Genomic DNA, 26,791 nt, shown 5'->3' with positions numbered 1-26,791 from the left:
TCACCAACATGCAAGGATGTTTTTCTGATAAGTCAACAAACTCCTTAAGGGGAAATTGTCCTAAAATGTCACAAAATGATATCTATAAAACTATCCCCCATGTCTTCTTCTGCTCTTTTTGAAGTCCTTGAGTTACAAGATCATGTAAAACCTTGAGGACCACTGATCCCAGGATCTACTACTACCCAAGACTAGCAAAACACTTCCATATGTGTTATTTTCTTTGGCTATCACAATAGTCCTTCAAAATGACTGTAGTAGTCAGGGTTCTCCAGAGAAAGAGAATCAATTGTGGGGGGCTAACAAATCCAAAATCTGTTGGGCAGGCCAGCAGGTTAGAGGCCCAGGGAAGAGTTGATGTTGCAGTCTGAAGGTAGAGTTTCCTCTTCTCTGGAGTCCCTCAATCTTTTTTCTATTAAAGCCTTCAAACTGATTGGATGAGACCCTACCCACATTATGGAGGGTAATCAGCTTTACTCAAATTCTACTGACTTAAATGTTAATCTCATCTAAAAAATGTCTTTGCAGAAACATCTAGAATAATGTTTGACCAAATACCTGGGTACCATAGCCTACTCAAGTTGACACACAAAATTAACCATTATACTGACTCTCCCCCCAAAAAATGCTCTGGGAATCTTTTCTGTGTTTTACCAGAACAGAGAATGACAAGCATTTTGTCCACTTTATTTGGGGTCCTCTTTTTGTCTTCTAGCAGCAACTTTTGAAGCTACCAGAACTTCTATAAATGTCAAAAACACTAACAGAAAAAAAACTGTAATTACCGAAGTAAAAAATGGATTCCAGGCTCAATTAATGATACTGCCAAGTACGACTTTGCTGTCAAATGTACACTCTTATTGATGACATAATTATTCAAAATATAATTTAACAACCAAATATTACTTTAAATATAATCATGTTCTATTCTATGGTACACTCTATAGACACAGTTATAACTGTTATTTTTTAAAATTCACCAAATTTTACTAATATAATCTGCAATATAGATTAGTGTTTGACATACAATATATCATTTGGAAGAAAAAGCCCTTAAACTTATAATTTCAGTAACTTTTATTAGTCTGCAAACCTTGAAATATCAGAGACATTAATAATCAAAATCTCCTGGACAGGTAATCACTTGGTTACTTTTTTCGGTTGTTTGCGTTACTCTGGGTATACAATGGAAGCAGTAATGAGCAAATGATCATTAGGGGCTCTTGGACCACGGCAGTGTGATGACCTGTTGCTTGTCAAGAAAATCCTCTTGCTCCTCATCTGTGCTGCTCTCAGAAAGTGTCAGCAAAGACTGAATTTCGGTATCTTTTTCAGAAGAGCTGGAAATACATTAAAAGATCAATACACAATATACACGACCAGGTTTCAACTCTTCATTTATCTTCTGATCAATACTACATACGTTGAAGTCATTGGAGACAGGCAGATGTGAGCAGGCTGTCTCAGCCTGGGGCCATAATTCTCAATGTGCCCAATATACCAAGCCTCCTTTTAATGAAAAATTATCATCATTCTCCCTCTCCCAAGAAATGAAGCCACAGTGGAACCAAGGAGAGAAGATTTTATGGTCTCTGGTTGTGTCTTTCATTGATGATTCAGAAGGCACTTCAAAAACTTGCAGAGCCTCAGGGTCATCATTAAGAACATTCATCATTCCATTGGCTGTTTAATAGAATCCCAACGAATAGACTGCCAGATAAATCACCTCTTTCATGTACAGTAAATTAGGACGATGTGGATAGCCAGTCAAGATATGCCAAAACTGAAATTAATGACAGCAATTACTTATTCTATTTTGTTGCATTTTATTGTGGAGAGGAACATTGGAAGCTCTAGCACATAGGTGTCTGAAGTTTGGGAAAAGAGCCAGAGTGGCGGAACAGAGAGGAGCCTGCAGAATTCAGGTGTTTTGGTCCAAGTTATCTAGATTTTCGGCCCGTGTATGCCACTAAGTAACATAAAATACTTCACCCTGTGATGGATGTAACTGTTCTCTGGGTTATTTTTTAAGCCCAACACAGGCTAAATTAGCAGTTGCTTAAACTTGGGTCTGTGGATCAGTGTAGATCTAATTGTGATAAAAAATTTTCACTGGTCTAAGAAGAGAAGAGAAAATAAGGACAAAGTAATGACTTTTTCATGACATTTTCATGACATTTTTAATGTTAAAGAACTGTGCTTTATTCTGTTGGTATGTTCCCCTTATAGTTTTAGTATTAAATGTCCTTTCTTTTATGAACTGATGGTGAGAGGATGTGGAAGGTTTAGTTGCTTTGTTTTTAACGACTTTTTAACGGAAAAAATAGCGACTTTATATTGATCCTTCTTTTTAAAAATGTAAGTGGTGTTAGAAATGCAAAAATCCAACAACCACAGCTAAATGGTTTCCGCTTTCAGAAAGACAGAGTAAGAGACTCTTGATTCCCCTTTATTGCAATATTAGACTTGAAACCACTCAAAGGAATTTACAATCCAATGGATTTGTATTTTACATTTATCTTAGTCCTTCTAGAAAGAACCCTCCTCCTCCTTTTTCAAGGAATGCCAGTATGCCAATAGTAGTCTGACATGGTAGACTACTTTTCTGAAGCATTTATTGGTATAACCTATGTTCCCTATAAACTGATCACCATCCCTAAATGTTCTCACCTTATGTGAGGAAAGAATGAAATGATACAAATTAAAATATGCTATTATTAACAATCTAGACTCAATTTTAAGAAAGCAACTTCTCAATATTCTATTCTGAAAACTTTATTCACATTGAGTAAGAGTCCATTAACGCATATTTATGGAATTTATTAGGTTAATTAACGCAAGTAAGGAAACTGTCTTTCAATATAAGAAGAAATGCTGAAGGATTATTAAATTCCAAATGTCTTTGCATTTTTCTGACACACATTGTACAGCAGAGAATTATCTCTTCACATTAAACTAACACCTTCATAAGCCTTTTACTAAATCCTGATAATAGGTCAGCAAAGGACCCAAACATTTTACAAAGAAGGGCCATAGAAAGTACACACATGAGGACAATATTTCTTCATAGAGTAAAGATAATTGGTTGGGGTTTGTCAAAATTTTTACTATGCACTATCTTCACACAGAAGCTGCAGACTTAACCTACCTCGGTTCCTCAGCTCCACAGGGGCTCCTTGCACGTGAGGTCTTAAGGAAATCCAGGGTAGTCTGACTTATATTCAGTGAATGATTGTTGAAGGCTGGTAACTCTTCTGTGGTTAGGTTGTAAAGTTTTTCTGAAGGATCTGAAATATTTTATTTCATGCATTGTCAACACATAAATTCAAGAAACAAATGCACAGCAAATGGTGCTGAAAGTTTATCCAGAGTAAACTATAAGCAGTATAAAGAGAGTGGGCACAGATTTTTAATCATCCCTCAATTTTCTAATGTTTATGGAGTGGGCAGAGTGTGAGGTAAATTTGATCTGCGATTCCAAATTAGGGTATGGATATCAAGTCACTTTAATCATAGTGATTTTTTTTTTAGTAAATTCCTCCAAATTCCCCAATTTTATTTTTTTCAGTTTAATTGAGATATAACTGACATGCAACATTGTGAAAATTTAAGGTGTACAATATGTTGATTTGATACACTTATATATTGCAAAATGATTACCACCATAGCATTAGCTAACACCTCTACCACACCACATAATTATCATTTCTTTTCTGTGGTGAGAACATTTAAGATCTACTCTCTTAGCAACTTTCAAGTATATAACAGAATATTATTAACTATAATCACCATGCTGTACGTAAGATTCCCAGAACTTATTCGTCTTATAACTGGACATTTGTCTTCTTTGAACAACGTCTTCCCTTCTCCCTGACCCCCCAGCCCCTGGTAACCACCATTCCAGTCTCTGTTTCTATGAGTTTGGCTTTCTTAGATTCCACATGTAAGTGATATTATACAGTATTTGTCTTTCTCTGTCTGACTCATTTCACCTAGCCATGTTCATTTTTAAATATACATTATACTTAAGAAAAGTGTCAAATGTCCTGAGAAGTCAACAAATTCCAAAGAAAATCAAGTGATCCTTTTTAAAGTTAGAATATTGTGCAACTCCTCAACTTGCCTGAATGTTACACATTTTATCTCTTTTTGTCTTCTAAGAAATAAATGCTTTACCCCCACACAGTCTGAGGCAAAGGTTAGTCTTGGCAGAGCTGCCCTTTCTTTTTCTGATTCCTTGCTTTGTTTGGGTAGATAATAATCACTTGTACCTGAAAGGGGAGAAGCCTTCAATCTCCCTTTTCATGAAGCTGGCCTATGAGTCAGCCTAGGTAAGGACAAATAGTGCAAGTTCAGTAAGCAAATGTACCGATAGTCCCAGACTTAGGATGGTTTGACTTGATGATTTTTCAACTTTATAATGGCATGAAATGGATACATATTCAGTAGAATCTGTACTTTTTTGAATTTTGATCTTTTCTTGAACTAGCGATATGCGATAGGATCCTCCCTTGTGATGCTGAGCAGCGAGCCACAGCTCCCAGTCAGCCCCACGATCACGAGGGTAAACAATTGATACACTTCCAACTGTTCTGTACCCAGACAACCATTCTGTTGCTCACTTTCAATACAGTATTCAATAAATTGTAAGACGTATTCAAGACTTTACTATAAAATAGACTGTGTCACATGATTTTGCCCAACTGTAGGCAAAGGTTATGAGAACATTTAAGGTAGGCTAGGCTAAGCTATAATGTTCAGTAGGTTAGGTGTGTTAAATGCATTTTCAGTTTATGATATTTTCAACTTACAATGGGTTTATTGGAATGTAACCCCATCATAAGTCGAGGAAGATCTGCATAAATAAACATATCTTTATGTAAACTACCAATAAGTCACATGTAGTAATAAATATGATTACTATACTAAAAAGGCCATAATGCCTTCTTTTTGTCATTGATAAAGTTGCATGAGCCATCTAACTTATACATAAGATTATGCTATGATGACTTTTTTTTTTCTTTTTGCAGAGGAAGATTCACCCTAAGGTAATATCTGTTGCCAATCTTCCTCCTTTTCTTCCTTTTTCCCCCTCAAAGACCCAGTACATAGTTGTGTATAGTTGTAAATTCCTCTAGTTCTCTGTAAGCTGCTGCCACAGCATGGCTACTGACAGACAAGTGGTGTGGTTCTGCGCCAGGGAACCAAACCCAGGCCGCTGAAGCAGAGTGCGCTGAACTTGAACTGCTAGGCCTTCAGGGCTGGCTCATATGATGACTTTTACAACTGTTAAAATCACTACTCTTTCCTTCACTCTTACGAAAGTGCCAAGTAAATATCCTCCTGATTAGAAGGACCAAATGCCAAACTACACTTATTATACCTTTACTAAAGAGGTTTTTTTTTTGAGTGGTTAGTATTAACTTGAAGTTTTTGAGCAAGCAGATTCCCCTACTGAAAGTAACTTAGATTATTTCTGCTGCAAGATAGACTTCGATACATTTACAACTAGAAGTGTTCTTAAAATTATTTATCCCAGTGACTTTCAAATTACAATACATGGAGAAATTTAGTGCTCAGAGATGAGGCTCCTATTCCCACCACCCCACCGGCTCCCACCACCCCAAGCTTAACTTGGTCTCTTTTAAATTTGGGAGTTTTACATAAGATTAATTTTGAGAAAAACAAAATTACTCAGCTAACATTTTTGTCCCATCCCCACTTGCTGGAGATTAGGAAATTGAGGGCTCACAGGAGATTGGTAGTTTGTTGAAATTCACACAACCACATAGTAGAAGAACTGGAACTAGACCTGAGCTCTTTTAGCTCACCAATATCATTAATTACTATGCTCCAGAATCTAATTCTTTAGCTTTAGGCTACTATCTTCCCTCTTATTTTTCCATAAGGTAAAAGAAGACAGGTATGCAAAGTACCTTTACATGCTCCAATAACAGCGAATGTTACCTGCCAGAAGGCAGTCAATTCAGGATTTGGAATGGTTAGAACTACAGTACTAAAACCCAATAGTGTGGGGCCGGCCTGGTGGCGTAGCGGTTAAGTGCATGTGCTCTGCTCCCGGTGGCCCGGGTTCTGATCCCAGGCACGCACCGACGCGCCACTTGTCAGGCCATGCTGTGGCGGCGTCCCACATAAAGTAAAGGAAGATCGGCACAGATGTCAGCTCAGGGCCAGTCTTCTTTGGCAAAAAGAGGAGGATTGGCATGGATGTTAGCTCAGAGCTGATCTTCCTCACAAAAAAAAAAAAAAAAAAAAAAACAATAGTGGTGCTTAGATCTAAAGAATACCACCAGGAGAGGTATTCAATCTCTGTTAGCCTCTGAGTCCTAATTGACTGAGCACAAAGCTAATTCAGATTGTGCAAACAGAATGGGGTTATTTTTGTATAATTATTCATTCTCAAAATTGTATTTCAGAATACTTTGGGAAGTTAACAAGAGCAAAGGTGACATCACTTGATTTTCAAGGCAGAGAAAAATAAAACTGCTTACAAAACCCCTATTGCAGGGTAGTGTTAAACCTAAAAGGCCAATTGTACAAAAACCTAAGTCTCCTGTTTTTCTAATACAGGACCAGGGAAGACTGGATTGACACTTATATTGGAAATTTTACTTTCTAACTGTCAAGTCAGCTGATTATTGAGGAATGGATTGAAGTTAAACCTTTTCCATCCCTAGAATAAGAGTGTATATTCTCTGATCATTGAAGAATCTCTTAAATACAATAATAATGAATTAGATAAAGAGGGAAAATCGACTAAATATAAAGTTCTAAGGTATATTTCTAAAACTCAAGTCATTTAAAACACATAAATAAAACTTTATCCCACAGGGAAACAACACCCATATAAATAAAAGAAATGAAAGAAAGATGAAAGGAAGAACAAAGAAACAGGTTAAAGACTTGAAAGAATGGAAACAAAGAAGATAGGAGATTTCCCAAGAAGGAACCAAAAGCGAAAACAACAACAAAAACTTCTATAGGACCATCTAGCAGAGCAACAAAGACAAATGACGTCCCAATGTTTAGGAGGCGTGAGAACCAGGACACTTGCCCTGTAACTTGTGAGCCCCATCCAGCCCTCAGCCTCTTGTTTTCCTTTCCCTCCATCTCTCTTCCCTTTACCCTCACTCTGCCCACATCTTCTCCCTTTTAAGTGGTCATGACATTGATTTGAAGAAAGGATTTCAAATTATGTAAGTGGCATTGTGGTATGGTGGTAAGACAAAGGAACATGGGGCAGACATTCCTGGGTGTGTGCCTGGGCTCTTCTGTGCACCCAGGGGAGACCAAGGGCAATTTCTGCATCGCTCAGAGCCTCAGTTACTGTATCTGCAGAGGGGAAATGTAGAATAGCACCTGCCCCACCTACCTCACAGAGTAGCTCTGAAGATCAGATGGAGCAACATTACATACGAAAACAAACGGTGCTTATTATTACTCACTGAGTGGTTTCATACTCCTTATATCAGAACTTTTTTTAATATGTTGACTTTCACTTGTATGTAGCACTCAATTTTTTGCCTGAAATTCAATGGCGCCCTACAGCAAAAAAAGATTGCCATTCTAGCCCATCTTAGATAACTAAGAGTTATCTAGTTAATCTGCTAACTATAAATCCTGAATAGCCCTTTCACAGTTTAATATTTTACTTGATGGTCAACCTATGAACAGAGGCTCCAATCACTCAGGAAGCCACTGCCTCGCTATTTTACTTCACGGACAATATGGCTACGTCTGCTGGTACCAGGTAGATCTTTATTCTTTCTTAAGAATTTTTTCTTAAGAAAAAGTACTTGCCTCTCTTTAATTACCTAGCTCAGTTAACTACCTTGGGACCCATACATACATAAGATTGCGGTGAGAACTTAAGGACCACAAAGACACTTAAACCACAAATCAGAATGAGTTTGAAACAAATGAGTCATTTTTTTTTTTTTTTTTGGTAGGAGAACTAGCCCTGAGCCAACATCCGATGCCAATCTTCCTCTTTTTTGCTCAGGAAGATTGGCCCTGGGCTAACATCTGTGCCCATCTTCCTCCACTTTATATGGGACACTGCCACAGCATGGCTTAACAAGCGGTGCATCAGTGCACACCTGGGATCCAAACCTGAGAACCCCAGGCCGCCGGAGTGGAGTGCGCTCACTTAACCACTGCGCCACTGGACCTGCCCCACAAACGAGTCATTTTTAACTACTGGAATGCTGAATGCTTTAAAGTGCATCATTACCAATACTTTCTCATAATGCATATCTTCTGATATTTTTCAAATTTCTTCAGGCTATAACAATATCCAAAAACTGACAAGGTGCCTTAATAATTAAGTTATACTGATATGTTGAGCTTTTTAAGGAAGTGACTGTAGTATTATTTACAAAGATATTTGTGGAAGAAATAATAATATGGCATGAACTATAGCTAACTATCATCCTCAAAGTGGTCTAGAAGAAAAGATAGTTTTAGAACGGAATCAGCTTTTAGATGTTTTTGACAAAAAATTGGACTTACCAAGAGCACCTTACCCTACTGTATGTAGAAAGCACCACCCACTGATTCCTTATATAATTTAACAGATTTTTCAAGATTTACTATGTGCTAGAGTATGTTAAGAGAGAGTGTGTGTATGTGTATAGAGAGGGAGAAATAAATTTTCATAAATATAATATTTAATATATACTTGAATTCAATCATTGAACAATTTTGTGATAGGGTCTATTATTATGCCCATCTTTCATACACAGTAACCGATGCAAAGTGAGATTAAGAAAGTAAGTTGCCCAACATCACGAAGCTAGCAAGTGGTGGTTCCAAGGTCCAAAACCAGACTCCTGGCCCCAGAGCCTGGCTCTCCATTACCCTGCTTTGCTGACCCATCTCCTGATTCAGCAGGAAGTTGTGTCTGCAACCTGCACACACACATCCGCTGGCCTTGGCGCTGCCCACCTCGCCTGCTTCTGACAGGGCTCTAATATCAGCCACAGCAATCTGAATCAAAGGAGAGACATTTCATGTAGTTATGTCCTGCCTTGTCTTCTCCCAGCTCCTTGTCTTTTGTTTTCCATAGAATTTAGAGAAAGTAGATGTATCCTAGCTCTAACAGAAAACAAGTCAGAAAGGTTGCTGCTCACAAAAAAGCAGCTTTCACAGGGACGCAAACACATCTACATTTGTATAAGAGTAGAATTGCGTAGCTGTGTCTGTGTGAGACCAAACCTCATGAAGAGATTTTCCAAACTGCACCATGAGTAGTGAAACGTGGGTGGAATTTTTCTGCCCATTGATGCTAAACAGAATACAAAGCCTTGTGCAGATTCAGTGAATTTGCTAGAATAGGGCCTGATTTCCCCGCAGCGTCTGTTGCCTCACTGACTGTTGAGTTGATTCAGCCCATGTGCCATCCCCTTCCTTCCTCAGCTCCAGGTGAGTGTCTCCAAAGCTGTGCCCTCATCCAAAGCCAGCCTTCCCAAACAGAAAGAGAGCCGTTCCTGCTCAAGGGTATGGAAGGGATGGCGTTCTGCTCCTGGACTGCCAGAAAAGCCCTGACGGTTCACAGACTCCACAGCAGTGTAAAGTTGTGTATTCTTGTGAAAATACTGGCATTGGCGTATGAGAAAATGAGTGACACAAGGAAACGACGAAGCATGTAAGATCAAAAGTGATAAAGGAAATAGAAAAGCCGAGTGGTTAGAAACAAAAAAAAAGACTACTGTTTGTAAAGTAGTGTATTTCATTTGTAAAACATGGAACTTATCAATTTATCAAAATAAGAAATCCTTCATCTTCTGATTAAAAACTGTATGGTTATCCTTTTAGATCCAGTGCAGATCTGACACGCTTCATTTTAGAACTGATCTTTAACGTAAGAATTATCTCTAAGGAGATTTACATTTGATTTTTGGCAATTTAGAGTAAAGCAAATGAATGATAGGTGGGTAAAGATGGATCATAGACTCTCTTCCCTCAACGTCTTATGAAATAAATAGAAAAAGCAGAAAAATAAAAATAAAATCAAAAAAGAACCAAAGAAAGAAAAGGATACAAGTTCACATAATAAACTTTGACAAAGGGCAACCAAAGAAATGAACAGAAGACTTACTGAGGTGTAGCTGGGTGCTACTGCTGTCCCCCCCTCCACTCCTCACCCCATACACACACCAACTAGTCATAGCGAAAGACAAGTCATCTAAAGTTCTGACAAGTCTCAACCATACCACACCAGTTTGGAGAAAAGCAGGTGAAGGAGAAGGAAGGAGAAAACATTTGAAATATTTTTTAAAGCCCCTAAATACCCACCATAAGGTCTTAGCAGAGGCAAGAAAATTGCAAACTCGCAGGTGTCCCTACAGGGACAGAATACACCTGAAACCAGCCCAGTGAAGTTTGGTATTTAATAAAATTCAGAAAAAGACAAGAGAGCCCAGATTCTCCAACAAAGGAGGCTGAGCTTGCAGTCCTTCATCAGTCCTCCCCATGCCTTTGAGCCAACAGGATACAGAAAAGAGTGCGCTACCCAGCCCACAAAGGTAGCTCCAAAGGGAAGACTGACAGATCTCAGTACAGGTGGAGAGCATTTCAGGGGGAATGCAGTCTCACTATACCAGAAATGACAGAGGATATGAGTAAAGCCACCCACGGTAAGTTTGAGCATGTAAGATACAAAAAACTGACAGCAACTAGTTATGCAAACAGATTAGAATCCATAGCATGCAAAAAATGATTAAATAAAAGACAAATCTGGTGGAAAACAGATCAAGATGATAAGAAAAGTCCCCATAAGTCCCTTGGCTACAAAAGAAATAATAAAACCAACATTTTTAAAAACAGTAAAACTAACCTCAAAGATCAAACAACAACCCATCAGACATCAAAAAGGAAAATATTAAATGGTCACCTGTTCCTGGATTGGATCCTGTACCAGAAAAAAACAAGCTATAATGAACATCATTGAGCCGATTTAAAAATATTTGATATGCACTGTGGATTATATTGTATCAATTTTAATTTTCCTGATTTTGATCATTGTACTGAGGTTATATAAGAGAATGTCCTTGCTCATGGGAAATATACACTAAAGAATTTTTTTCGTGAAGGGTCATGATGTTTATAACTTCCTCTCAAATGTTTCAGGAAAAAAGAGCACTGTGTGTGTGTGTGTGTTCGTGTGTGTGTATACACATATGTAAATAGGCCAAAAGACAAGCAGGTAGTGAACTGGTAAAGTGTATATAGGAGTTCTTTGTACTATTCTTGCATTCTTGCAAATTTTATGTAAGTTTGAAATTATATCAAAGTAAAAAATTACCAAAAAAGTCAAAGCAATACCTTTAGAGAGCTAACTTATTAAGTCAATCAATAAAGAATGGACTATAACCAGCTAAAAATTGAAATTCTGACATAGTAGACAAGCTTGAGATAATCACAGTAAATGCAAAGGAAAATAAAAACTGGTTAAAACAGTTGCAGAAAATATACATAAATACATCATACAAAGAGGATCCAACATAAACGAAATAGGTTTCTCAGCAGGAGAAAGCCAAATGGAACAGAAAAGCAACTGAAATATACAGTAGGAGAAAATTGCTCTGAAAATAAAGAGAAACTTATTTCGCAGACAGAAGGAGAACCCTGTGTTTTAAGAAATGCTGAATTATAAACACAATCCTGGGTCCAGTTACTGAATTTCAAAGATTAAGAAAAAATTTTTCAAATATCCCGTCAGGGAAGAAGCCTGTTGCATGCAAGAGAGAGGGCGAAGTCAAAACTCAAGGTGATCTCAGACTACTTCACAGCAGAATGCAGACTCAGATAACAATGAATCAGTACGCACAAGGTTTAAAGAAAAAGTGACACAAGGAAATTGCCCTCAGCCAACTTGCCATTTAAATATAAAGGTAGCAGGCATTCTCAGACACAAAACTCGAGTAACAGAGCTACCATGAGCCCTACCTGGGGGAAAACACTATTTGACAATTAAATTCAACCAAATAAAAGTTAAATGGAAAAACTAAAGGACTAACTAGCACCATATTCAGGGACAGAAGACAGTGCAGAAATGTCTACTACATACAGCAGAAGAAAAGATGTGATCCCCTAAATTAATCCAGCTAACTTGCCCATCAACCATAAAGATAAAACAGACAATCTCAAGAATGCCACAATCAAGCTTTCTAGAGATGAATCTAAATAAAAGGTTCAAAATTGGGAAGTCATAGTAAAAATGCTGGTGCTGATTACTTAATCCATATGAATTTTCACTAAGAAAAAGAAAAGAAAAGGAAACCTTGAAAAAATGAAAAATTATAACATAACTATAACAGCGATGTATTTAATACTATCTGTAGTTACATGTGGTTAAAAAAAACCCAACAAAGAAATCCTCATCTTTTATTATAGGGATTTAATCATTACTGTCTAAAACTAAGTCATAGTTAAAAATGGCCTTAATCGCTTACTGTTTCTTTTCACCTTTTTTCTTAATTTTTAAAGGGACATTTGTAAAAATTACAGGTTGGACCACATAAAATTATCAATATTCCACTGTTTTTTGTCTACAAAAGGGCAATTTCATATAGTTCAACTTAACATTTTTGCGGTGAAAAAATATTTATCTAAAGTGTACAATTTCCTTTAGTTTCATTTTAATTTTTCTTTTGTTAAATTGGGTAAATATATACACAATTTAAAAAATTATGTAGAGCACAAATCTATTTTTTATAAAATTATTACTATTTTTCCTTAAATCTATCTATCCTTCTATTTAGTCTTATATGTATAGTTATGATATAAACAGAGATGTCTAAAATGATGCTCATCAAATGTTAATAATGGCTGTTTTCAGAGTAGTAAGATTTCGTGTGGATTTGGCTTCCTTTTTTGTATTTTCTTGTATTGCTTGAATTTTTCAAAACCAAGATGTATTCTTTTTAGGAAGATAGCAAAGTCATTATTCTAAGGTCAATAAGGGAGGTTATCACTCAAAAGGAACAAAAATAAAAAAACACAAGGGAGGAGCATGTGTGGAACTTACAGGCCTAGAGGTTTCTGGCCTGCCTCTTGGATCTGCAGCTGCTTCTATCAAATTGCATGAACAACTTTCTGATGAAAATTAAGAGGACTATTTCTCCTGATGTTTTGTTGCTGAACCAGACCTTTGAATGTTCAAGAATATGGTTATGATTTGCTAGACTACATCCATTGAGGTTTAGGAAATAGAACGCACAAGTATAATTTCTCTTCAAACCAGTCTGCCAACCAGTAGCATTGGCATCAACTGGGCACCAGTTAGATGCAAAGACTCTCAGGCCCCACCCACACATACTGAATCAGAATCTGCATTTTAACAAGATCCTCTGAGGATCTGTGCATACACTGCAGCTTGAGAAATACTGCTTGAAAAGATCTGACAGCTCAGTTTTCCAACAAGGGTGTTGGGCAGTAGCTTTCACAAAGTTACAGGGATTAGTCACTCAGTGGGTTTGTAGAAAGGAGAAAAAAAAAAAATTTCTGTCCATATGAAGGTCTTTATGCCACAATTTAACTCTGTCTTATGTGGGCTAAGGGGACTATCTCTGGTGTGGCTGTGCATTCACACTTTTTATGACATTTTCAGGGGATATCCAAGAAAACAGACACAAAAGTTGATAGTTAAAAGAGGCAAAGAGAAAGGCTTGTTTTCTTGGAGTGCAATAAGAAGAATCAGGCCAAAGGCAGAGTTAACATTGTCTACACTGAAAAAAATAGCATTACCTGCAAGATTTCTCAGCACATTTAATTCTTTTTCCAAACTGTCTAAGGTTTCTTGATCAGCAGTGGTGTCTAAGAAAGGCTCATTGTGGTCAGTAACATCAATATATTCAATTTCTGAAATTTCAGAAGCAGCTCTAGATAATGATGGAGCAGCTGCACTTCTTGATCGAGGAGGAGAGGAGGAAAGACAGCTGGAGCTTCTTTTAACAGAGTTGGAAAGTGGTAAATTTGCTGTTGAAGGTCTCTGCGATGTCTGGCCTAAAATGAAAAATGAAAAAAATTTGCTTAGCAGTTAAGTGCGCACGCTCCGCTACTGGCGGCCCGGGTTCGGATCCTGGGCGTGCACCGACACACCGCTTCTCCGGCCATGCTGAGGCCGCATCCCACATACAGCAACTAGAAGGATGTGCAACTATGACATACAACTATCTCCTGGGGCTTTAGGGGGAAAAAAAAAAGGAAGCGGATTGGCAGTAGATGTTAGCTTGGAGCTGGTCCTCCTCAGCAAAAAGAGGAGGATTAGCATGGATGTTAGCTCAGGGCTGATCTTCCTCACAAAAAAAAAAAAAAGTTACATTTAAAAAAAAAAGAAAAAAATTTAAATCAACTGTTTTTAAAATTGTGAATGAGTGCTTAAAGATACCAAATACCAGCCCTTGAACTTAGAGCAGTTAAATTCACGCAGCAGAGATTATGAGAAAGTGAACTTTAGATTATCACCCATTATGGTCTATCACAATTTGTTAATCTCAAGTCACTTTCTCTGTGTCATAAAGAACACTTCTGGGTTATTTCCCCTAATTTTTCTACATTCAGAAAAAGACAAGCTAATTTTAATATTAAATAAAGCAAAAACATCTGTAAACCAAGTCAATTCCAGAACAATTCAACACCCAATCTTATAATCTATCCCATGACCAACCACTGTGCCCAGTTTCTAAAATTCTAGAGCAACACCACACTGTGCCTGTAAACCTGTAAGATAAACATGGTACCACCTCCTAGTGAACCAATTTTACTTGACGGTGTGTAACATTCTTCTATTAAAACAACTATCGAGAAAAAATAGGCTAGTTTGCAAAGACTTCTAGAAAAACACAAGCTTTAAAGAACCTGAGATCACACCTCTAATTTTCCTACATAGGAGCTCCCTCTCTGCTGCTTTATAGGGTGATTTAGTGGGAAAGTCCCAGAAGCACAGATCTAAGGCAGACTATCCCTTTGTTCTGCTAGGGTGGTCGCCATTTTGTCTTGACCTATTTCAAAGTTGGATTTAGCTGGTTTCTTCAGCGTGTGTTTCTTTCACAGGAGGAACAAAAAATCCCTTCAAATCTTACACTAATGCAACATAACTATATATATACAATCATTCAGTATTGCTCACAAAATCTTCTAATAAATGCCAAGGGAATAAAGTACAAATTTAGAAATTCATAGTGCAGGTATATTTTTAAATGTAGTGAATCATTGTTCTCATTGAGATAAGTATATATATATATATATATATATAAAATATAAATAATTTATAAGATAACCTTGCATTCACTTAACACAAATTGGCTTTGTGTAAAATATTGGATTCTTTAAAGAAGTGCTATTGTCATTATCACAAAAATCATGATTTGAGTGAACGTATGCCATATAACATTATGCCGACTCTATAGACTCAAAGGAAAATGTAAAACTCAGAAGAGTGGCTACAGACAGCTGTCATGTATTAACATTTAATGACTACTGAGTTTGTCTTTTTTTTTACCTTAAAAGATCTCCTTTGAACGTAGCTAGTACCCTAAGAAGAATCTTAACGCAGTATGCAATTATTTAAGCAATTAAAACTGACTAAGGTAAGTCCCAAAGGGCACCAATTTTAATGAACATTTCAGAAATCAATTTTGAAAACAATTTTTGTTGGAATGAAATTATGAATAAATTAAAATAAGATTCTGACCTTTTTGTGTCTATTTGCATTCAGAGACAATTCTGAGGAAAAATAACTGGTAAAAATGTGCCTATGTTTTAAGAAAAATAAATGTAAATATCTGTAAGAATTATTTTAATGACTAGAATTTAGAATGATTTCCCCCTTTACCTGTAATATGTAAAGAATCAATATTTTATTCATAGCCATCAAGAAAAGCAACGTTCCATTTCTACACAATGAAACAGTCGTCAGAATAGCCATAGTAGAAACACAGGTCAGTGAGTATAACAGTGGTTCAACTATATAAATCAAAACTTCCAGATCTATGGAGAAAACCATACTCTTCTGTCTGTATTATGTTATGTCTCAGTCAAGTAAAAATTAAAGAAGTTTAGAACTTTTATTAAAATAAAACAAACAAATGGAAGATGTTATTAGGAAGAACTGGACTTCTGCCAACATAGGCAAATATGAGGTGAGAAAAATTTAACATGACGCAGATGCCCTTCAGAAAATTCAGGAGCATACAAACACTTGCTGAACTCTTCTAACGACATCTGGTTGCCACGGTATTAGAGGTCAATTGATCCCAGTTGACAAAAAATGTACACCAGGGGTGGGTCCGACTTGTGCTTAGCACACGGCAAAGAGACACACCATCTTTTGTACTGGAAATAAGTTCAAAGTGTAATTTAAAGTACCTAAAACATACAAAGAGACAGAAGAGCCTTCAATTTGGTCCTTGATCTTATTTATTTTGTTCATTCAGGAGAGTATGTCATTCCCTCTAATACTTCCTGTATAAGCTTATTAATGTTATTGCTAGGGTTAAGATTTGAAGCACAGTGAAGACTGGCACCAATGAAAAATGCCATGATTGCAGGGATCACTCTATAATTAAAAAAAAGTCCAGTTTGTAGATTATAAACATAAGAAATTCATTTTAGAGTAACTGGTAACATCACTGGCAATGTACTCTTAGGAAATTATAGATTAACATTAATCACAGTTATACTCTAAATACAGCAAAAGAAATTGTCCTTGGTATTAGCTAAAGAATATACATGCTCTATGATTACTAATGAGACCGTGCCAAATATTGGGAAGATAAAATAGAAGGGTGTTTGGGTTACATTAATGGGCATAAGAATGCTGATAAGGACATGAAAAATATGAATCACTCACTGAATAGTATTTAATACAACAATAATTATTACTGCAATTCTAAATATAAACATTAAAATTAGATGAAACATAAGCAGAGCAAATGCCTTTTGCACAGTGTTTTAATAACAAAACATTTTGATCAAAGGACCCAATATTTTATCCCTGAATAAAGGTTGCAAAATATTTTTGTCTTGTGATATTCTTTCTCCACTGTGTAATGTACTCAGAATTTATACACAAAAAATAAAAATGTATTTTCTTTTTTTAATTAATTTATTTATTTTTCCCCCAAAGCCCCAGTAGATAGTTGTATGTCATAGTTGCACATCCTTCTAGTTGCTGTATGTGGGACACAGCCTCAGCATGGCCAGAGGAGCAGTGCGTCGGTGCGTGCCCGGGATCTGAACCCGGGCCGCCAGCAGCAGAGCGCGTGCACTTAACCACTAAGCCACGGGGCCGGCCCCCAAAAAATGTATTTTCTAAGAGTTCTTGATCCATATATGGAAATTTTATTTAGCAGCACGGTTTGGTAGAGAGAACACTAAACTGAGAAGCAAGAAACTTATTGTCTAGTCTTACTGAATTAGAAGCCAGCCTGTGACCTGAGACATAAAATATGAATTTTTATTTCACATATAAAATTAAGGAGTTGGACAGAATGACGTCTTAAATACCCTCCACCTCTAAGAACCTATGAGTTAATACCCCATCCGATTTTATTTTAAAATCTTTTGTCAAATCCTAAAACTGCCAGGCATTGTGTCAGGATCAGGGTATTCAGAAGTGAATGAGAGACACTGCCCCTCCCTTCAAGTTGCGCTCCAAACTAACACACAGTCCTGCTATCCTGCTTCACTCACCACAAACACTTCCTGAGTGCTGACAATGTACCGGGCCGGGTTCCATCACTGAGGATACAACAATGAGCAGGACAGGTTAGGTCCTTGCTTTCATTCCAATCAAAGGTAGGGTGAGCAGAAAATAACCAAGTAAACAAAAGAATTTCATCTAATGATAGCTTCTATGAGAAAGATGCAAGAAAGTAAATGTGATTGAGGGACTCAAGACACCAGCATTAGATAGGGCAGTTTCAGAAGGCCTCTCTAAGGAGGCAGTATCTGGGCTGAGATGGAATAACAGGAAAGAATCAATTATATGAAAAAGGGTGTGAAGATGGAGAGCGAGGTTGCAGAGCATCCTAGATCAGAGGGAAGAGCAAATTCTAAAGCTAAGAAGTAAGTAAGGGTGTGGCCTGAGAACACAGAGAAAGCAAGCGTGGCTGCAGTGTGGGAGAAGATGTGGTTAGGAGAGATGGCAGGGCCAGCTCAAGTACTGCTGTGTGATGCGTGATAAAGAATATAAATTTTTTTCTATCTTATATAAGAAGCTATGGAATGCTTTTAAGCAGGAGATTGACAAGACACAATTTATGGTTTAAGTTTACAGAAAATATGATTCATTCCCTATAAACCATAAACAATTTTATGACTATAAATATAAACAATTCACTCACTGACTAAAAGCAGTAGAATATGATGGAAATTAATCATAGCAACATGTTTTAGAGAGAGGCATAAGTGAAAATGAGAGACAAGTGAGAGATGATGGACAACTGGCTTGGGCTCCTCTTGAGCAATAAAGATGGAAGTGGTTAGATTTGGATCAATTTCAGAACTGAAACCAGCAGGATTTAGGCATGAATAGGATGTGGTGGGTACCAGAGAGTCTTGATGACTCCCAGGTTTCAGACTTACGAATGTTTGGATGACTGTGTCATACAGAGACAGGAAGATGGGGTGGGGAGGAGTAGGTTTGGCAGGGGGTGGGGAGAATCAACAGATGCTGCTAAACACACACATTTCACATCTATCATGTTTTTACATTCACAAACATAAAAATCTTACAGAAACAGGAATTCCTTTATATACTGGCAACAGTTCAGAATATAAGATTTCTATAACTTGTGATATAGCCAGGAAATTTTTGTTTTTATTTCAGGCCACTACCTCTGTCCAGAAAGTCATTTCCCACTGCCCCTAACTGGTAAATCTTATTAATTCTTTAAGATTCAGCTGAAATGTCACTTAGTCTCTAACACCTTGCATATCTATACTTTTCAATGGCAAAGCAATTATTTTACCATCTCCATTCCTAAAAGACTGTACAAGTCCTTACCTGGATTATAACTGATCTCATATACTACCATTAATTACCTATCAATCTCCAAAAGTATATTACTCACATTCCTTTTATAAAACTTTATAATTAAAGTGTAATTTAAATGTTTACATATCTATATAGCAGTCTTCTCAAGTCTGATTTTTGGATCAGCATAACATGAAGTTGTTGATAAAATAAATGCAAATTCCTGGACCGTATCTCAGCCTTAATGAATCAGAATCTCTGAGTGAGGTGGAGAAATCCGCATGACAACGGGCTTCCCAGGTGATGATGCTCACACTGGCCTTTGAGGACCTCTGCACTGGACTCCAAGCTCTCAGGCTACAGAGATGAGGGCTCATTTTGTACCCCCAGTGTCTGGCTGTGCCTGGCCTAAAGTAGGTGCTCCTACAAATGTTTTTTATAGTAAATTATTGATTTCAACTGATCACTCCAAGTTGATACTTAAAGGCATTTGGCTACTTATTTATCAAGATTTGTCTTAGTTACAAATTTCTCGTAGCATGCATGTGAACTTGTTTTCATCCATTTATAGTGACTTAAAACAGTTCCTTTGACTGCCTCAGAAGGAAGCATCCAGAATTTTTGAAGCTGCTCTAAACATTTATGTGAGAATAGGTACCTAATTATAGAGCCAAAAAACATTCATCATAAATGGATGATTTTTTCACTAAAAAAACCTTTTAAATTTGACAGATTCTCTACATAAATGCATTGATCTAAACTAGACAAGGAGTTTTAATCATAGGATTTAGGGCAAAGAGAGAAATATAAATCTTACATATTTGGAAAAATCATATGTAATTAAATTTCTGGCTTGAAGATGGCCTTCAAACGCAGGCAAATAGCCCCCTTTATCAAGTGTTCCTCTTAAACCGTGAGCTCCCGAGATCAGGGAAATGACCTATGCATCCCTTTTCCCCCACAGCCCAGCACAGAGTCAACATACTCAACACATGTGTGTGGAACTGCCTCAATTCCTCAGTATTCTACTGCAACTTCATATGAAATTCAGCATAAAGCAAACCTACTTTAGCAGGTATTATTGGATAACAATAACGACCGAATAATACTGCTGATTTTAATGATGTCAAAATTCTCTGCATACACTCACTGGGAAAACATTACAATGAGCAATCAACATGTCAAAAGAGTTATCCTGTAGACAAAATAATCTTGAGATTATTTTGGTTAGAGAATAGAGTTAATGAACTGAAATCAAGATTCCAGCATTAACAGATTCAGCATTGGGTTAGAGGTGTCTTAACCACAGCTATAAGCCCGAATCTTAATCTAAGCCATTCATTTCACAAATTCCTATGTGTGATCATAATATGAACCAAGTGGAAGACTATGCAAAATCTAGTATAAATACACTGTTTGCTGAGATTGTAATGAAAGTGAGTATGTATTTTATAAGGACTGTTCAAAATATACACCATATCTTGAGCTACACTTTGAAAATATTATTCCTAAAACATTGTTACAGAAAATAACTAAGACTGTAACTCATGTTTTTGAGGAGAATACGGTAAGGACTATTCTGGTTTTTTGGTTTAGGAAGAAAAGTCCAGGACAGTTAAAATGAATAAGTTTACATTATGAAACTGCAAAAGCTAATTTTCAGGTGCCTAATAAACTGCTAAGAAACAAACTAATAAACAAAGTAAGCCACCAGAATGCTCTGCGGCCTCTAGCCACTCTTACCTGTCTTCTGCTGAGTTCTACTTGATGACGGGTTCTGGGCTTTCTGCAGAACACCCAGGGCAACTCTGTCCTCAGCATATGTACTTATGCTATGGTCTGGGATCCATTCTCTGTCCCCTAAGATGGAAAAATGGTCAAATAATACAAATTTTAAAAAAGAGAAAACTTCATGTTGTTGCTTTATTATATTTATCATTTTACTGGATAATATTTAGCTAATTAAAGAATATTTATAACAGTGATGTATATATTATGAAAGACAAAAATCTCATAATTATACAATAAAAACCATTAGACTCACATAGCTTAATAAAAAGAACAAATAAACTCTGCAAAGATATTACACACAGATGTTTAAACAGAAACAAATATTTTTTAAAATAAATAACAATATAACATAAAGTATAATAGTTTGTACACAAATAAACACATTTGAATACACAGCAAACCTAAGAATAGAGGTGACACCAAGACCTAACTTTCAAAAGGAAATTACAGGTATGTCTCAGAAAGCTCACAGATCCTGAGATGTTGAGATTTGCTTTTAAGATGGCATTTAAGAATCCTCATACAATACTTAAAAGTTAATAAAGTCATTCAAAGAATTTCTATGTTATAATTTATAAGGGATATATTTCTAAAAATAATCTCTCCCAATCTCATTACAGTTATATTCTCTCACATTCTGATAGTAGCCTTAAATACAAATATGTGGCAACTCACGCAGGATTAATAATTTCAGCTAGTGAAGAAGAAAATGATTTTATTCGTTGAACAGAATTGCCCAGTATTTCCTAAGATGAGGACAAACGGTTTAAAAAAATGTGTGGGAAAACTGTTAGGTTGGTCCACAGGCCACCTGATTTCACGTCTGAATTTACCTGCAATTGAAATCCTAGTACTGGAACAGCTGCATTCTAAGCTATGAGAAGGAAGTAAGTTGAGTCTTTCATTTTTATCAAAAACAAGGAATCTTTCAAGTCCTTGATATTGTTCAGTTATAGGCTTACATCTGAGGGCTATTTCTTGTAACAACTAGGAAACAAAATATTCAACAGCATTAAGTTTATTTTATCTCATCAACACAAAGCAGCACATTCATTCATTGACACCTACTATGTTCTTGACATGGATTCTGCCCTCATCAGGTTTAGGTTCTAGTAGTGGAGACATAAATAATACAACATTTACATAGAGTAGGTTCTGAAAAATGTGTAAACCACAATTATTACATTAATTATCTGAAAGCTACCACCAATCTAAGGAGGATGGAAGTTCATGAAACAAAGTTTTTCTTTCTCCTTTCTCTCCTTTATTTTCTTCCCTCAGTGTCTTTGCACATAAATTATTCTGAAAAATAGAGTCTCTCTCATATGCTGTGCTTTTGAACTAGTGTCTTTGTCTATACATAAAATAATTTCAAAGATGAAAGTAAAATACTGATGGGAACAAATCTGATCTGACCATGGTCATAAATCCAAGTTAACAAAATACTCACTGTGAAGCAAATATACAAGTAGGAAACAGGCAAGAGCAAGCTAAGTAATTTGTAAAGTTTATATAGCTGGAAACTAGCAGACCTAGGTTTTGAATATACATATGGCTCATTTGGAGTCTAGGCTGATTCCACTACCCTATGAATTCATTTTTTGACATGCTTTCATCCTAGGGAAGCATATAAATGGGATTTAAAAAAACACATGTGTCTAGTCGGAAACAGATTAGAGACTCAGACATGAGAGCTCTGGATGGGCTTAAAATATAATCAAAGTGGCTACAAGTATTTAACAGTTCCCTAATGGATCTAATTAGTTCCCAAATGCAGTGTGTCAAGGGGGTAACCAACACAAAGAAAATTACTATAACTCAATTCAAATTTATAAATCATATAAATGATAAAATATTACAAAACCAAGCTAGTGATCAATAAAGCCGTTCTGTCAAAAACAAATCTAACTCTACTCTACTCTTGACATCTTCACTGGCTCTCCAGACACTGATTGTGAATTCACAGAACCTCTTCAGCTCTAGTGGAGCTCATATTTGGATTAGACAATTACAAATTTGAAAAGGTTTTTTAAAGCCTTGGTTGACAGATAAGAACTGTGAGAGTGGGTTTGTTTTTTTCCCAAACTCACAAAGTTAACTATTAGTAGTTTCACAACCAGAACCAAGGGCCCCTGACTAGTCCAGGTTCTTCCTGGCACCGACCCGACCTCACTGCTGCTGCTCTAGAAGTCAGCGCTTCATTCCATGGGCAGTTCCACCGTCATGGAGAACTCAATTTCTGAAAATGAAGTGCAAAATGAACTTTCTTGCACTCAATTTGGAAGTCAAGTAACGCCAAATTGCCCCTACTGCGCACTCTTGAATTTTCTACTGGAGCACAACAGATTTCTAAGTAATTTCTGCTTAGGGAATGGCTTCTACTACGAAAGGAGGAGATTAAAAACAGTTCATGTCTAGTCATTAGGGATGAAAAGAAAGTAGATTCTACCACTGTGTACAAAGCACTGGGCTCCATGATATAATCATTTACACTTGTTTTTTACTATAATAGTATAAGGGATCAAGATATGACTAGCAGCTTTTTAACATTTCAATTTTAATTATGAAATACTTTAAATATGTAGATATGTACAACACATAATATAACTTGAGTACACAATTTAATATAGGTAATATAAAAGATTCTATACCAAAATATATATATATTAGACTTTGTAAATACAGCTAATTGTATCATTGCATTGAAGTTGACATATTCTATTCCAGTGCATGTTTTTGACTTTTATTAACATCTGAGTGTATCCATAAAATATTACAATTGTCTTAAATTTTCCAAAAATGCTATCAGACTTATACTTTACGTATTCTTTTACATTTAAATTTTAACATGTTTTTGAGATGTATCCATGTTAATAAAAGTAGTTCTAGTTCATCCATTTTAACTGCCACATTGTTGTCCATTATATGAATTATCACAGATTATGTATCTGTGAGTTTTTGCTAAATGCCTTTTATTAGGTTACAGAAGATAAAGTCTCCCCGTAGGGCAAAGGTCAGGCAGGCTGACGCCCATATAAAAGAAGTGGGTTCCACATGCTCAGGATTCCTCTCCTATAACCCGGCACACTGCATATGCAGACGTCACCTCTGCATGGTGCCCTGGGGAAACTAGAAAATTAGAATTCTCATTTGTTCTGTTTGTAGAAATTCCTTCTATGATCAATTGTTTTCTCCACTGGAGGAGGGAGGAGAACAGCCCATCTGCAGTGGGGCTTTGTTGTGGGGACTCTACTATTGGCTAAATTGTGGGAATGTCTTTCTAGAAGGGATTGGGATTTACTTTTGCCAGATACGTCAGGGTATCAATTGACATGGATTAACAGTATTGTGAATTCCTTGGCTTGTAGATTCTGAGCAAGAAATGTACATTCAAATTCTAAATCTACGTTAAATGAAAGCCCAAGATTTCCGTTTTTCAGGTAAGATGTTTATTGACTTGGCCCAGATCACCTGCAGACATACTTTTCCTTTCATGTTGTTGCACCTGTGAGTACGTCTCCTAGTGTATTCCTTTAATGAGCAGACTTTAGGGATCTAAGTTTTTGGCAGAGATCTCAGTTCCAGTGTCCTACTTCAAAAAGGAACAAGACCTGTCACAAAGTGGGCATGGAGATCCAAGCCCCCAGGCAGAAGTAGCAGCAGCTCAAGTATTCATTCTTCTACTTTTCTGGTCCCACATTTGGTTTAGTCACAGAGATTCATTGCAAATGAATTTAAAGGGTTGTTAAAATATTTGAATTGCCCAATTTCCAAAAAATTTAACATTTGAATTGTCCAATTTCCAAATCATTTATTATTAATAATCATGATTACCTAAGATTTTTAGTATAGAACAGAGATTCAAATATAGTTTTAAAATTTGGCAGCAGTGCAATAATGAGCTACTTTACCCCTTTTTTCCTCTAAGAAGAAACAAAAACTACACCCCTATTTCTTCATATTCTTTCAAGAATTATCTTTTAAACCTTATACTGACATTAAGCTGGTTCTATCTACCAGGTTCTATCTACCAGGATGTGCATTCATTTCATTTTAACCAGTGACTATACAGTAAAAAGCTAGAAAGGATTTCTTATACTAAATTATTCATAATAATGAATTTCATTTAGAAAAGTAACAGCACTCTTACCATGGTGCATGAGGTGGGCCTTAAAGTATTATTTTTCATAGAAAACTATAAGTTATAATGGCATTTACCATATCAGAATTTGTTTCATAGTCATCAACATTCTTTCCCATATGAGTCACTCTTCAACTATCTTGTGATAATACAAGGTAGCACATTTTAATTTCAACAGGAAGTAACAGTTAAGAATATATTGTGTCAATATGAAATTTTTTATGATGTTTCTTATTAAATTTTTAATATAATAAACATAATAGAGATTTACCAGTGGTGGCTCTATAGTTTTAGAATCTTCAAAGTTTGGCCTCTCATGCAGATTGCTAAATTCCGAAGATTCTTTGACATCATGAGATAATTTCTCCTTAATGGAAGGTTTTTCTAAATCTACATTTGGCAAAGAATTCTTGCTCCCAAGTGATATGCAGGAATCATCAGACTTTTCATTACTTTCTACATCTGTACTTTGCTCTCTGAAATTTCTTCCCAAAAAGCTGCTTTCTCCTAATTTTTCAACGGCAAGAGAATTAACATAAGGATCCACAATGACGTCAAAATCTGTATTTGAAGTTCCTGCTGTTGAAAACACACATTTATAGAAGTTAAATAAATAAACTTAAGCAAATAAATTGATTAAACTGTTCATAAACCAAAAGTTCTGTGGTGTAAATCTTTACCAACAAACAGTATTTTATCAACATTTCTTTACTGAGTTCTCAGTGTTAAAATGCTTTTACTCTGTTTATGTTTGTAAATGATAATCATAGTTTACTCATATATACATTCAAACCTAAGGGAGTTAGACTAATGAAAAGAGGCAAGATTTTGTTTTGTAATGAAATCTTGAAATTGACGCAAACTTTTATTTCAGCCTGTGGTTCAATTCTCACTTTTCTACCCCTCTCCCATTCAAGTTTTACAACCGCAATTTATGAGAAATAATGCAGAGGGAACCTTGTTTCCACATTTTACTTCTTTTCCTTAGCACGCCTAGTGATGAGGAGAGGGCAGAGGGCAATCCGCCAGACGAAAGAGCAGCCGCAGTTAGGGGCGCAGAAAATGACTAAGCTGGGACACCTGCCTCTGGAAAGCTACGAAATGAGCAAGATTATATTAGTCACCCACCTCATTAAGTCTCCTTTAAATAAATCACTTGGTTTAGATCATTGATTTTCAACCTGGCTGCACAATGGAATCATCTGAAGGTACTGTTTAAAATTGTCAGTGTATGAGCCTGACCCCAAACCAATTAAATCAGACACTGGCAGTGGGACTCAAGCATTGTTTTGCTGTTTCTTTTTTTTGCCTCCAAGTTCTCCAGGTGATTATAATGTGCAGCCAGGGTTGTCAAACATTGGTCTAAATTTTCCGAAGAAGGAAAATTCTTTAAAAATTTTTGTACCATATTGCTTTCAATTAAAATAAAAATATGTATACCGTTATCCAGATAGAATACTACTTCATCTGATTATCCCTATTCTCTTTCCAATATAAACATCTTCTCTCTAAAAATAGACCATCTAAAATAGTAGAGGCTATGACTAAAATAGTCTCTAGTGATGTAAATTATGCCTCGCAGCCCAAAAGACTTACTTGTTGCAAACAAATGTTTATATAATTCTGCAATTACACATAGTATTTAGAACTTCCACTTCTAACAACTATCACCTCTTAAATTGCACAAATACTGTGAGAAATGCAATAACTTGAATGTCAGAGAAACACTTTTATAAGAAAAATTTTATAAAGGGTATTCAACTTAGTGAAACTCCCATTATAAGGCTGTGCTTTCCTTCTAAACTTGAACAGAAATTTTCTGATTTTTTTGGTAGAAATAGATGCCATTTGTTATA

General features: G+C 36.3%; 1 protein-coding gene across 1 annotated transcript in view; it reads right to left on the bottom strand.

Annotated features, from left to right (window-relative positions):
• Positions 1 to 1,091: 1,091 nt before the first annotated feature.
• ZBBX (zinc finger B-box domain containing) overlaps positions 1,092 to 26,791 on the bottom strand; it is a 100,809-nt gene continuing 75,109 nt past the window's right edge. The window contains exons 15-20 of the mRNA XM_058555595.1: positions 25,207 to 25,514; positions 21,628 to 21,781; positions 20,747 to 20,863; positions 13,771 to 14,028; positions 3,149 to 3,287; positions 1,092 to 1,340 (exon numbers count right to left, since the gene is read on the bottom strand). Of these exons, the coding sequence (XP_058411578.1) occupies positions 1,214 to 1,340; positions 3,149 to 3,287; positions 13,771 to 14,028; positions 20,747 to 20,863; positions 21,628 to 21,781; positions 25,207 to 25,514 (1,103 nt within the window). The 3' untranslated portion in view covers positions 1,092 to 1,213. The remainder of the gene's footprint in view (positions 1,341 to 3,148; positions 3,288 to 13,770; positions 14,029 to 20,746; positions 20,864 to 21,627; positions 21,782 to 25,206; positions 25,515 to 26,791) is intronic.

This window comes from Diceros bicornis, chromosome 15 (genome assembly GCF_020826845.1).
Source record: "Diceros bicornis minor isolate mBicDic1 chromosome 15, mDicBic1.mat.cur, whole genome shotgun sequence".
Classification (NCBI taxonomy): Eukaryota; Metazoa; Chordata; class Mammalia; order Perissodactyla; family Rhinocerotidae; genus Diceros; species Diceros bicornis.
The sequence above is the reverse complement of the archived record's forward strand: the minus strand, read 5'-3'. Positions and strand labels throughout refer to the sequence as shown.